The sequence below is a fragment of the Periplaneta americana genome, chromosome 13 (assembly GCF_040183065.1).
Source record: "Periplaneta americana isolate PAMFEO1 chromosome 13, P.americana_PAMFEO1_priV1, whole genome shotgun sequence".
Lineage (NCBI taxonomy): Eukaryota > Metazoa > Arthropoda > Insecta > Blattodea > Blattidae > Periplaneta > Periplaneta americana.
In genome coordinates, this window is record NC_091129.1 from 136,212,350 (window position 1) to 136,225,676 (window position 13,327).

General features: G+C 36.1%; 1 protein-coding gene across 6 annotated transcripts in view; it reads right to left on the reverse strand.

The window, feature by feature from the left end:
• LOC138712465 (uncharacterized) overlaps positions 1-13,327 on the reverse strand; it is a 283,130-nt gene continuing 269,803 nt past the window's right edge. For all 6 annotated transcript variants that reach the window (XM_069844310.1, XM_069844307.1, XM_069844308.1 and 3 more), the window contains 4 exons: positions 12,121-12,286; positions 8,972-9,139; positions 5,268-5,420; positions 1-2,379 (listed from right to left, as the gene is read on the reverse strand). In XM_069844310.1, coding sequence (XP_069700411.1) covers positions 651-2,379; positions 5,268-5,420; positions 8,972-9,139; positions 12,121-12,286 — 2,216 coding nt within the window. In that variant the 3' untranslated portion in view covers positions 1-650. The remainder of the gene's footprint in view (positions 2,380-5,267; positions 5,421-8,971; positions 9,140-12,120; positions 12,287-13,327) is intronic.

The window sequence follows — 13,327 nt, forward strand, 5'->3', positions numbered from 1 at the left end:
TAATTTTTTTCAATGATTCTTTCTTTTTGCCTTTATAGTCAAGATTGAAAAATACACACATACTTCTGCAATGCTGATTCACACAAACTCCTACATTATTATATATATATATATATAATCTTCATTTATTTATTTATGAATAACTATATAGACTTTCGAATATTAGAATGTACTCTCAATCAAGTAGGAATAAAAATAATGAAAACTGTAACAGACGAAGCAGTCTTGAAGGGTGTGCCAACTGATACAGAAGTAATGTGGCATCAATCTACTTACTGAACACAACTAGTATAACACAAATAAAACTAAACTCGCAAGGCACATCCTGGCAGTATGCAGCAGCAGTAGTACATGAACACATCGTCATCGTCACGGCACTTGGTAACACAGCGATGACTAGTCTGATTACCATCAACAACTGAAGCTGCTGAATCAATGAGTAAATGAATGAGTTGGTGATTCAAATGCAACAATGATATAGTGAGGATGCACAGTAACATGTTATAATGGCAGTATGTGTAGGCTTCTTCTCTGACATCAGTGCGATAATCGTACAAAACACTTTTCCAACTGCTTCAATGAGCAGAGCACATGTATCTAGATATGAACAATTTGCCGAAACTACGGACGACTACGTACCTCGGAGAACATCAAAGAGCAGCTGACTTCTGCTGTCCTCTCTTCTGTTTCTTTGATTGAGACTTCCTTCCCCTTGCCATCCTTTCGTCGTCACTGCTCACCGGATTCCCTGCAGAGCCAGATGTCGCCAGAGATCCTGAATCGGACTCACTCTCCACCCCTGGCGCACTGTCATAAGCTCCCGTATTTCTGTATGATCTCGATTCAGAAGAACTGCAGAAGGGAACTTTCGAAGGAACTGAGCGTGCAGGAGTGGCTCCGTTGTTTGAATTATTACGTTGGCGGGACTTGGCAAATACGGACATCAAAAGGTCCGTCTTTGTCGAACGTTTCGAACCACCTTTGGACGGTTGTTTCACTGTCTTTGCTCGTTTCTCACACTGTCGATCTTCCACAAGAACACCCGAGAGACACGGCACCACACGTCGCCTCTTCACACCTCTTCCTGCCTCACTTCGCTGCTCCGTGTTAGCCGACTTCTCTCTCTCTCTAAGATTGTCTAGCTTCTGATCGAGAGCTGTTCGGTGAGTGTCGCGAGTCTCGGTCACTGTCTCAGTGTCTGTCGTATCCTCACCGCTGTCCACAATAATGCGATGCCATCTTTTCTTCTTATTTGAATGCACATGTTTAGATTTATGTTCCGATGGTTTCTTCCGCACAGTGCCCTTTGTTAAATCCTGCAATGCAGGAACCTCCTCTCGCACTTTTGCTTGGTCTCTTTCCACTTCTATCTGCTCCTCCTTTTTACCCTCCTCCACATCACTGCTTGGTCCCACGTCTTCAGAATCAGCTCCGCCTTTCCCGCATGGGGCCCGCAATCCATACTCTGCCAAAGGCTGGACTTGCTCCACCTCATCCTGGAACTCGTAAACATCATATGACGTACGGATTGCAGCATTCTGTGGTACTTTTAACACCTGTTGTTCTTCTTCGGCACTTTCTTTGGCCTGACTAATAGCTTCAAACTTAACGGTTCCTGACGCAGTCTTCTTCTTTTTCTCTGCCAAAGAAGCAAAACGATTTGTGGATGGAGGGGTCTTTCGAACAAGTGGAAAACGGAACCTATCATCAGAATTAGGCCCTTTGGACTTCTTACGGGAGTTTCCACTCCACATCCCAGCGCCAAAAGTTCCTGGAAGACCGCTTTTTATTCTCTTGTCCCGAGCATTCAGAGCCCTCAATGCTGCAACAGCCTTTGCTTTAATAGATTCTTCATCACTAACGCCACTTAACATTTCTGTCTTTGAATGTGATGTATCACCCCTTAGTCCATTCTTCCAGTCAGTTCTCGAATCCTGCACGGTCTCATTTGACAGCCGTTCTCCCTCCAGTCTTGAGCTATTAGCTGCCACAGTCACTTTCCCACTCTCTTCCCTTTCTTGCACAATATCTTCACCTGTACGATTTGAACTGCACTCCACAAATGAGCGTCCCTCCTTTACTTCAGGATTCGGCACAGTACCTACCTCTCCGTGTACCTGAGGTTTACAACTTGCTGGGACACTGTCTACTGTAATGGCTGGGGTACTGGTTTCCTGGAAACCCGTCTTAGTACTAGTTCTCGAACTTGTGGGTACACTATCATTCTCGGTTTTTGAAGCATTATTACTACCGACAAGAGCTATCTTAATAGTTTCAAGATTACGGTCCAGTCCAGAACTATCGGTGCTCAACCGACGAAGCTGATGTCCTCGATGTGCTCTGGCTATATGACGATTCCTGTTGCTCTCACTGGTAAATCTGCAATATGAATAATTTCAATTAGTTACTGTAACTGTTCTTTAAGTTGAGAAAATGGTATAAATATTTTTCACATGTGTAAGTTACATTTTTAGATAACAAGAATTTGTATTATTCTCCTTGAAGTGTGTCAAGAGAGCAAGAGCAATAATGGAGATGTCTGTGGTGTAAGCGGGAGAAAAAAAAAAGTAATGTGAGTTAACAGCTGGTAAAGATTAGGGGGCATAAGAAAGATGATAGGGGAAAAAGGAGGGTCAATAATAATAATAATAATAATAATAATAATAATAATAAAAAGGTAAAAGTATCCCCGTCACATGCCATGAAGGCACTTGGGGGGCATGGAGGTAGAGCTCCATGCTTTCTATGACCTCGGCACTAGAATGAGGTGGTGTGGTCGGCACCACACTCTGACCGCCTTTTACCCCCGGGAAATAATAATAATAATAATAATAATAATAATAATAATAATAATAATAATAATGTTTTATTTTCGCTGGCAGAGTTAAGGCCATAAAGCCTTCTCTTCCACTCAACCAGCTTTATCAATACAATACATATTTAAATTCCGAATATTTACACTACACTTAAAAGGATCTCCAGCAATATTCTTCAGTTAAGTTTTAATGACTAGTAGACTACATACCGGTATTTATTTAAATTTAGATAAACCTATGAGGTAAAGTAGTAACTTAATTTATGAGCTAATTTAATTCAATCAATTATAATTAATTTGAGATAGCTAGTAAAATGATGAAAATTAATTAAATATAAGCTTACTAGAACTATGTTACAGGGAGAAAAAAAAAAAAAAAAAAAATATATATATATATATATATATATAAATCTAAAATAGATTTCTATAATGAGAATATTAATATAATTGCCATTAGAGATTTTGTAAATCTATTTAGAGAAATTAATGATAATAATAAGGATGGACAGATGTTAGTTTCATTATATGTAATAAATATTAATCAGCAATTAATTTGTTAAGTAAGAATTTATGTAATTTGGACCTGAATGAAGTTATTGTCCAACAACCCCTTATATCACTCGGTAGCGAGTTCCAATTTCTATCAACTGAAACTGTATAAGATGAATATAAAGATGTCTTGTGGTAGGGTATAATGAGTAAATTGTTATGATGAGATCTTGTACTTAGCTGATGATATGCGGATAAATTTTGAAAATGAGAAGCCAAATAGATTGGGGTAGTGGTGCACAGAATTTGAAATAAGAGAACAAGAGAATGCAGGGCTTGTCAATCGCTTAGCCTTAGCCAAGAAGTAGTAGAAGGGTTAGTAGTAAGAGGAAGTACAGGTAAAGTAAATAAAGCAGTTGGTGAAAATCGAGCAAGGAGTAACAAGGATAAGCCATCTTATAATCTAAAAAAATGATGTGATAGTGGAATGAAGGATTAGTTAAGAAGTGTGTAGTAAAATGTGGTTGACTAGTGATTAAGTATTAGGAATAGCTCAAGATGATTTTATTTAAATAGTTGGCAAAGAGTAGTATATACTATAAAGACAGTAAGAGTAGATGAGCTAAAAGTAAGGATTAGCCTAGATAAGTATCAGTAGAGATGAAGAGATAATACAGACAAATGTAAAGTCAATAATAGAGTGTAACTAAGATTATTATGTCTTATATAGTACAGACAGAATAAGAAATGAAGCTGTGTTGGAAAGAGTAGGTGAAGAAAGAATGATGCTGAAACTGATCCGAAGAGGAAAAGGAATTGTTTGGGTCACTGGCTAAGAAGAAACTGCCTACTGAAGGATGCACTGGAAGGAACGGTGAATGGGGGAAGAGTTCAGGGCAGAAGAAGATATCAGATCGTAGACGACATTAAGATATATGGGTCATATGAGGAAAGAAAGAGGAAGGCAGAAAATAGGAAAGACTGGAAAAAGCTGGGTTTGCAGTGAAAGACCTGCCCTTGGACAGAACACTAAATGAATGAATGAAAATGAATATAGTACAAGAGTAATATAAGGGTAAGTTATAGTCCCGTCACTCTAATTTCCGGCAGCCAATCATGTTGCAGGTTGGCTACATTTAAATGTGTGTGTCTTGTGATTCGCTTATGAAGACATTATTCATTTCTTAAGGCTCGATAAATACTTAATATAATCGCCCGCCATTTTGGCTCTTTCGTTGGCGTTCGCAGAAAGCACATGCAAGACGTTATTTGCCGCTCAATTATTTGCTGAATTACAGTGCGTTTGATTTATTATCATAGGAGCTACGACATGATAATGTTTAACGGTGTGGCAAATAGATTCCTCGTATGGTAGCTCAGCAACGAAAGAACAAAAAAGGCGAACGATACTACCTCTCTAGACTTTAGAGCCTTCACTTCCTAAGACGTAAGCAAAGAGGAGGAGTCACGCCGGGAATAACTACGTCGCGACTATAGTAACTGAAATGTAGTGTAATTGTATAATAAATAGTAACTAGGAATATGGAGTAGTAAGGGAAATTGTTATGAATAGGAAATAGAATGAAATACGATTAGAATATAAGGGTTAGATAATAAATATAGAGCTATAGTGAGTAACAAGTGTAGTGAATGGACATGGAAAACATAGTGGATGAACAAAGACAGTGATGAATATGTGTTGGGTACTAAACGCCTGGTAATGTAAAAGTTATAAATAGTGTAAGAACGGGACTGCTGTCCCAAATACAGAAATGTGAAGGGCCAGCAGGACCAGAGAGATTAATGAGAGAATAAACCATATCATATCATATCATCATATTATTCTCTTCCAGTTTAGCTCTAATAATTGAAACCTACCAAATTTCAGAGGTAGGATATACAATTCAGTCTTATTCAATTCGAAGACTAAAATTGAAAATTATATAAACTAAGGTTCGTTCACCTCTCATCACAGTCAGCACAGTTGAAGGGCTGCTCATCAATGGGTCCACTACTGTGACGTCGTGGCATTGTTTTAAGACCACGGCCCAACAACTTCGCTACAGGTTGTGACAGCAGCTGATTTTGATTTCCTGATGGTGATGCAGCAGGAGGGCTGAAAAATACGACAGCTCTATTCCTTTCAAAATTTAAAAGATTAACTTAGTATTTCTAGCATAGCATTTCGAAACGTTTTCAATCTATTGTATTGATCTAATTAATAGAATTTTATGTAATTGAGGGGCGTTTTCATAAAACTCGTTATCTACAGTTTTTTCGATTTTGAGGTTTTAGCGTATCCTTATGTTTTTCGGTCAGGAGAATCCAATGGTGCTATCAGAATTAAGCTAAAGTTGGTAAGTATATCAGTAAATTGATCTTGAAATAAAAGAAATTTTTCTAAACTCGGTATCTACAGTTGTGTATTTTAGAAAAGAGTTGTCTTGAAAAAAAAAAAGAAGATTTTGTAGAAAACGAGTTTTGTGAAAACGCCCCTCAATTACATTAGGCCTATTTTCTCACCTATGGATATATAATGCGCAAGTCTTTGTAAATTAGGGTATTATATTTAATGTATTAAATTTTCAAGTTAAATATATTTACATTTTTACACAAATTACACAATTCTATGCCATTCTACATAAAACTATAATTTTAGGCATTTTGATTGTATATTCGATGGAGATAAGTGCTGGAACAACAAATGATTATTAAATGATTATTAGACATTCTAGCTGATAACAGCCAACAATTACAGACACAAACGAACACATTACTGAGACATTATTTTTATTATTTGAATGCATTTGTGAGAGGAACATCCAAATAATACAACACGTTTTCTTTCTCGGTTGTTGAGTAAAGATATTTTACATAATAATCCGTGCTGCCACAACTCTTTAAGGGCCCAGACCGACCAGCCGGCTGCTGGCCTCACATCCACATGTCGAAGCAGAGATGGACAATCATCCAACCAGAATGGAGGTATTGTGTGGTTAGTATGATCATCCCCCCAGCCATTATAGCTGGCTCTCGTAACTGGATTTTGCTACCTATCGTAGCTCTTCAAGTGCATCACAATGCTGGATGGGCACTGGTCCCATATACTGGCCGAAATTTCATGAGAGAATTTCTTTCCCCATGAGGATTCGAACCAGCATGCATTCCTTAACGTGAGTCCTAGACAAGATGGCTTAAGACCACGACACCATGGTGCGGGACTAACATTTTAGTGTAGAATCTTTTAAATGTTCCACATTTACACATGTATGTACAAAGTTTCCCAAATGAAGGCAGAACAGTAGAAAATTTTCAAATAGAAGCTATGAGTAACACACTTTCGAAATACAAGAGTAATTGAGTTTCTTTCAGCAGAAAAAGGATCATTAACAAATATTCATAGTAGGTTAAGTGTTTGCGTAGGCTTCCGCGGCTGGTGTACATGGTGTGTGGATAAGCTTCAGGGCTTCCACCACGTTGTCTTGGTGTTCTTGGCTGACGTTTCGACTGCTGTGTTGTGGTCATCTTCAGAGCAGTTGTTGGACAACTGCTCTGAAGATGGCCACAACACAGCGGTCAGCCAAGAACACCAAGACAAAGCGATAGAAGCCCTGAAGCTTATCCACACACCATTCATAGTACAGACGTGGACAAATTATTAACAAAATGGACGATTTTTATGACAATTCTGTTTACAAAATTTGACTTTTCAATTTAGACTACATTTGACAATTTTGGATATTTCCATCATTACAGTAGACAGAAACATGCGAAAATGTCAACTGTAGTTGAAATTGAAGAGTCAAGTTTTGTAAAAATATATAATAAAAGTCTTCAATTTTGCTAATAATTTGTAAATTAGCAAAATTGTCAACTGCATTGAAGAGTCAAATTTTGTAAAAATATAAAACAAAAATCTTCAGTTTTGCTAATAATTTCGAAATATCCAAAATGTCAACTGTAGTACAAATTGAAGAATCGAATTTTGTAAAAATATACAACAAAAACCTTCAGTTTTGCTAATAATTTGTAAATATGCAAAAATATCAACTGTAGTCCAAATTGAGGAGTTAAATTTTGAAAAATATACAATACAAATCTTCAATTTTGCTAATAATTTGGTAATACACAAAAATTTCAACTGTAGTCTAAATTGAAGAATCATATTTTGTAAAAATATATAATAAAAATCTTAAATTTTGCTAATAATTTGTCCACGTCTGTAGGTGTTTGACAAACATCTACGGAGACATGGCAGTAGACAAAGTACCTCAAGCCATTGGGTAAAGTGCATGGCAACCTCAGAACAAGGATAGGGCAATCTGTCTGAACTCCTGCACTCAGGAAGCCAATCAGTACTTGTGATATCTTCAGCAGAACAATGAGCCAACAATTTTATTTGAAACTACATATTGAAGATTCACCACCAAGATCTTGCAACTTTACTTGGTACTGCTAAGGAAATCCAATCCAATGGCACTATGGCTCATTCTTGAGCCTTGGCCTCCCATAGTTTTTGCCTCCATGCTGTTCTATTTTGCGCGGCCAGTTTCCAATTTCTAATATGAAGTTGCAGCATCTTCCTTTATTCCATCTTTCCATCTCCTTCTTGGAATATCAGTTCCACAGGTTCCAAAAATATTTGCTCTCAATGTTTTCTTTGGAATACGGTCAAGTCGTCGCACATGACGTGTCCACTGAAGCCCTTTACGTTTTATATAAGTGATAGATAATTAGAGCCCGGATGTTTAGGCATTTATAACAGTTAAAATAGGCAGGCAAAAAAGTGCAATAAAAAAGCACAAGTTTTGAAAAAGGCATAATATATTTTAGCAATAAATTTAAATTATGTCAACATAACTCACACTTTTACTTCGTAGTTGACACAAGTTGACTTATAAAATACTTTTTTTGTGATTAACTGTCTTTTCACAAATCTTACATAACAAAACTACTCCATCGATTGAAAACAAATAGGCACCAATTTCACTAGAGCTTCAGTGGTAAAATAACTTAAAAATTAGATTATGAAATCACATTAAAACATAATGATAAAAAGACAGCAATTTCTATATTTATATTGACAAAGTAACAGTATGAATAAATTTATAATTTTGTTGCAAATCTGAAGGCATAAATTTTATTATCTCATTGTGAAAATTAAAAACATCCATTTCATTAACTAATCAATTTAAAAAAAAAAACCGTAATCTTCAGAACAACATATTCAATTAAGAATGTAGTAAAGTTATTAAATTTATTTCAAAGATACATTCTTACATAATTAGTTTTATATTTCGAGAATTTTCCTACATAGTTAAGCACATACTTAACAACTACTATTAAAATCAAAAGTTATGTACACTCTCAATAAGTTAAATACTACTGGAATGAAAGATGGAAGATGGCCAACATTCCGAACATAGCAATCAATCAACTTTTTAACTCAAAATGGTAACAAGAATACATGCCAAATAATTACGATATTTGTGTGCTTTAATATTTGCAGTAGCCATGATTTATAAGACAAGGTGCACAAATTCTTAGATAGGCTATATACTGTAAATTCTCTTGTGAAAAATTGTTTGCTAACTATTACGCTAAATATTGTTGTTTCACATCAATATGAGAGTAAACTATAAGTTCTTGTGTTCTTAATTTTCATACCTTGGAGTCTGTGTGGTGGGAGGTGAGGGCTGAGATCGATTCTTTCCCAAGAAGTTGTTAAGAGCTCGTGTGAGTAAGCCCCCTAATGCTGACGTCATATGACTGCGGAGCCCTTCATCTCCACCAGCACTAACAGGAATGGAAGCACTGAGGTTACTGCTGCTCAATCTGAAACATCAACACAATAAAAGAGTGTAACTTACTGCTTTTAAGGAACCCGGAGGTTCATTGCCGCCTTCACATAAGCCCGCCATTGGTCCCTATCCTAAGCAAGATTAATCCAGTCTCTATCATCATATCCCACCTCCCTCAAATCCATTTTAATATTATCTTCCCATCGACGTCTCTGCCTCCCCAAAGGTCTTTTTCCCTCCAGCCTCCCAAAAAAAGTGTAACACTACTTAAAAAGAATCACTAAAAATATTTCAATTTCATATTAGTACATCATCAACTATTATACAGGATGCTTCAAAAGTGCGCACAAACTTAAGGAGCTTATAGAGGAGTCGAAATACAATTTTCGAATAGGAACTTATGGTCTAGGAAGTAATCCTGAGTCGCTGCACGCTTGGGAATGTCAGGAATTACATTGCAGATATAAGCTTACTTTGCAATGAGGCACTTGGTTCGATACACTATGAAATGATGAAGACGTTTCCTCTGCCATCACATTTGAATGGGATGAGGTACAAGAGCTTCATATGAGATGTTCTTCCAGAACTGTTAGAGAATGTACCTCTTATCATATGTTATCAGATGTGGAGCAACTAGACGGAGCACCTGCACACTTTTCTCTTCAAGTACATGACATACTAAATAACACATATCCTGGGCATTGGATCAGAAGGAAAGGTCCAATTGATTGGCTACCCCACTCCCACGCTTGATTTCTTCTTCTGGGGGCATATCAAAAGCCTGTGTACGAGACACCAGCTCCCGACCAAGAAACACTTCTCATCAGGATACTTACTGCATTTGATGAAGTTCGTGAGATGCATGATGTACTTGGTAGAGTGCGCCAGAATTTCCTATGATGATGTTATGCCTGTATTGAATGTGGTGGTCGCCAATTTGAATAACTTTTGTAAAAAAAAAAGTGCTGATAAACATTATCTTTGCGTAACTTAAATGTAGTTTCTGACATTCCCAGGGTTGCACTGACCCAGAATTATTTCTTAGACCATAAGTTCCTATTCTAAAGTAGTTGTATTTTTGACCCCTCTATAAGCTCCTTAAGTTTGTGCGCAACCTTTTAAATCGCCCTGTATTTGTTTTCGTTATACTAAATTGAAACATGGGAGGAATCTTTTTACCAGTGTTTCTCTTGTCTCACACTTTCGTTTCACAGATTTTACAACTAGACTAGCATTACGTTTCACTGTTGATATCTTTGAGTTCGTGTTACTGTTATAGTATTTCAATATTTTTCACTGATTGTATAATAATTCTCGTTTAACAAAGTTGCACCAAAAATTCTATATTAGTAAGATTACAACAAACCACGAGATATCAAGGGGATCACTTGAAATGTATCGTTTTCAGAAAAAAATAACATGCCAATAAATTGCATTGTTCAAGCCATGTCCTGTGTTATTCTGATATTTTTAAACCTTATAATCACTTTAGAACAGCATGCTGAAATTGGTGAGAACCGACAGCTGAATCCTGTACAATAATATTTCAAGGTACAGTATATATTACTAAAGTTGTAATTTCTACTAACAGTATTATAATTTTATTGCTATATAGGAAAAATAAAATGTGTGTATTCTAGAGAATATGTCGCTGAAAGTTACTCCTTTCTAAAAAACTCCTTTACAACAAAGTACATAAAATTTGGTTCCCTAAGTTTCGTTATATGGAGATTTCACTGCACTATTATTATTATTATTATTATTATTATTATTATTATTATTATCATTATTTTCATATTTAATGTTTTTTTCTTCCCAGGAAAACTGCTTTAAATTTTGAGATACATATTATACATAAAAAAATATGGTAATGGCCTTCAATGCAGATATCTGTTATTAAACACGTGAATAAACATTTTGTTAACAACTGACCTTTTCAGGCTTATTCTTTGCAATGAATAATTTTCAGCCACAGAAAAGAAATTAGTGTCAGCAACTGTAAGTAATACAGCGGTTGAGGCATATTAGTTATGGAGAAAAAATAAGTGTTACTTACCCTAAGGATACCATATTTTTTTCACACTTTTCGGGAACGTATGAAATAACTACTTTTAACATTTCTGTTGGTTTGCCATTCACTCAAATTGTTTTTGTACACTTTAAAGAATTAATATACTCATTATATTTACACATTAAAAATATGCATTCTACTTAACTACTATTTAAAATACTGATATTTGCAGAAGAATGAATTATTTTAAGCAGGTCTTCTCTGGAGTCCCAGTTTTGCACCAAATTCCTGACAAGTCATGTAACCCTTAAGCAGTCGCACTTAACCACCCCACCCACTTAAACCGTTATTATCTCGAGTATGCGAATTCCGATTTCAAAAATGTTTATGGTTATTGTTGCCTTACCAATTTCAATAAAGCTACTGAAACTTTCAGAGTACAGGCTTACTGAATATATAGTTACGAACTCCGTAATATCTGACTGGGGTGTTCACATCATGTTCACTGAAGAAAAAACTCTCCACTGAAGCATTATTTCCAGGAGATAAAAAGACAGTTCATTCAACTTCTCGAGTTGTGCACAGGGAATCATTTTCTCAGAGGAAAATTTAAAAATTTCACTCCATTTTGGGCAAAGATCAGCATTTTCTTCATTCTACTTTGCTATTTTCAGAAGCAAGAAATTTCACAAAATAAGTTATTTCATCAAGGTCAACCCATCTACATTTTAAGAGAAATAATGGATTTTCTTTTGAAAATGTTCTCTTTCTGGAAGATCTCAGCAATATATATTCCACTGATATCTTATCTTGTGAATGAATATTCCAGGCACTGAGATATTTAACAGCATTTTCATAAAACTATTTACACTGAAAATCCGGGGACATCTGGGGATAAATGATTAAATTCGGGGACATTCTGGGAATGAATTCTGTTCTGGGACAAAAAACAAAATTCGGGGACTGTTCCCAGGAAACGGGGATGTCTGGTAATCTTAACTTACCCATCATTAAGCCTTCCTATTGAGTTATGGCGATCCACATGAGCCACTCCAACATGGTCAGCAAGACCCTGTTCATCAGGAAGCAGCTCTTTGCACACTAGGCACACATGGCGGGTTGGTTCCCCACTTCCGTCAGTCAAGGAATTTGAAACAATGCGAGGTCGCTCTGAAAATATCATTACGTTCTATTAATTAAGTTCGCAAGCTGATATTTACTTAAATAAAAATCATTATACTCTAGTATAATATTATAATATTGAAGCCCTTACTAAGTTCGTGATTAAGACATTAGTGGAAGGGACATCAAAGTGAATTGTTGTCATTATAAAATGTATTTGTTACCTCGCTCTTTTCCCTGCAGATGACCTAATTCTTAAGAATTACTGTTAGAACAGTTTTCAGATTAAGAAAAATAGCAGTAATTATGTTAAGTAGGAAAGAATAAATAAATAAACCTAGTTGCGTGCTTTTGAATCTTGCATAATCTTCAAAATGTGCTTGTCACAATAGAAAAAACTGTAATATTACGTAACTATTCAGAATTGGAACGAAGTTTATATTAACTTTTTAACGACCTCACGAATAAGTTCCATAAGTACAGGTATGGTTCAAAATCGTTACAATTACTTATCTGAAAAGACAGAGAACATACAGATTTCTCTTCTTCCCCATTGCCTTCAGGTGAAAATTTTACAAAGTATCTGTCAGAATGCCATTTACTGTACAAACATTTCACATACCAAAATATGTTGTTGTTGTTGTTGTCTAGTGCCTTGCATCTGGCAATGAACCCATTAGCAGTCGTGCTTTCCAATACTTTTGAACTGTAGTTTCTTCTGATCTTAATGCTTCACAGGTCTTCAAGTGATCTTCATTCATTTCTGCTGGATCGTTACACAGGACACATATTGGTGAAGCTGAGATACCTATTCTGTAGAGATGACTTGCTAGACAGTCATGATTTGTCAATAGTCTGAAGGCTGCAACTGCTGTTTTCCTTGGTCTCTGGGGGATTATATCTGGGTTGGAAAGTAGCGTAATCCATTTTTTGTCTTTAGCATTTGATTCTATTTCTTGTAGGTATGAATGAGAAAATTTTGTAGTGATCAAGCGTTTTATTGAGGAATATGAGAAATTAAATTTAGACTTTTGTTTTATTGTTGTGCCTTTCTTTGCAAGTGTGTCTGTGGTTTCATTCCCCATGACT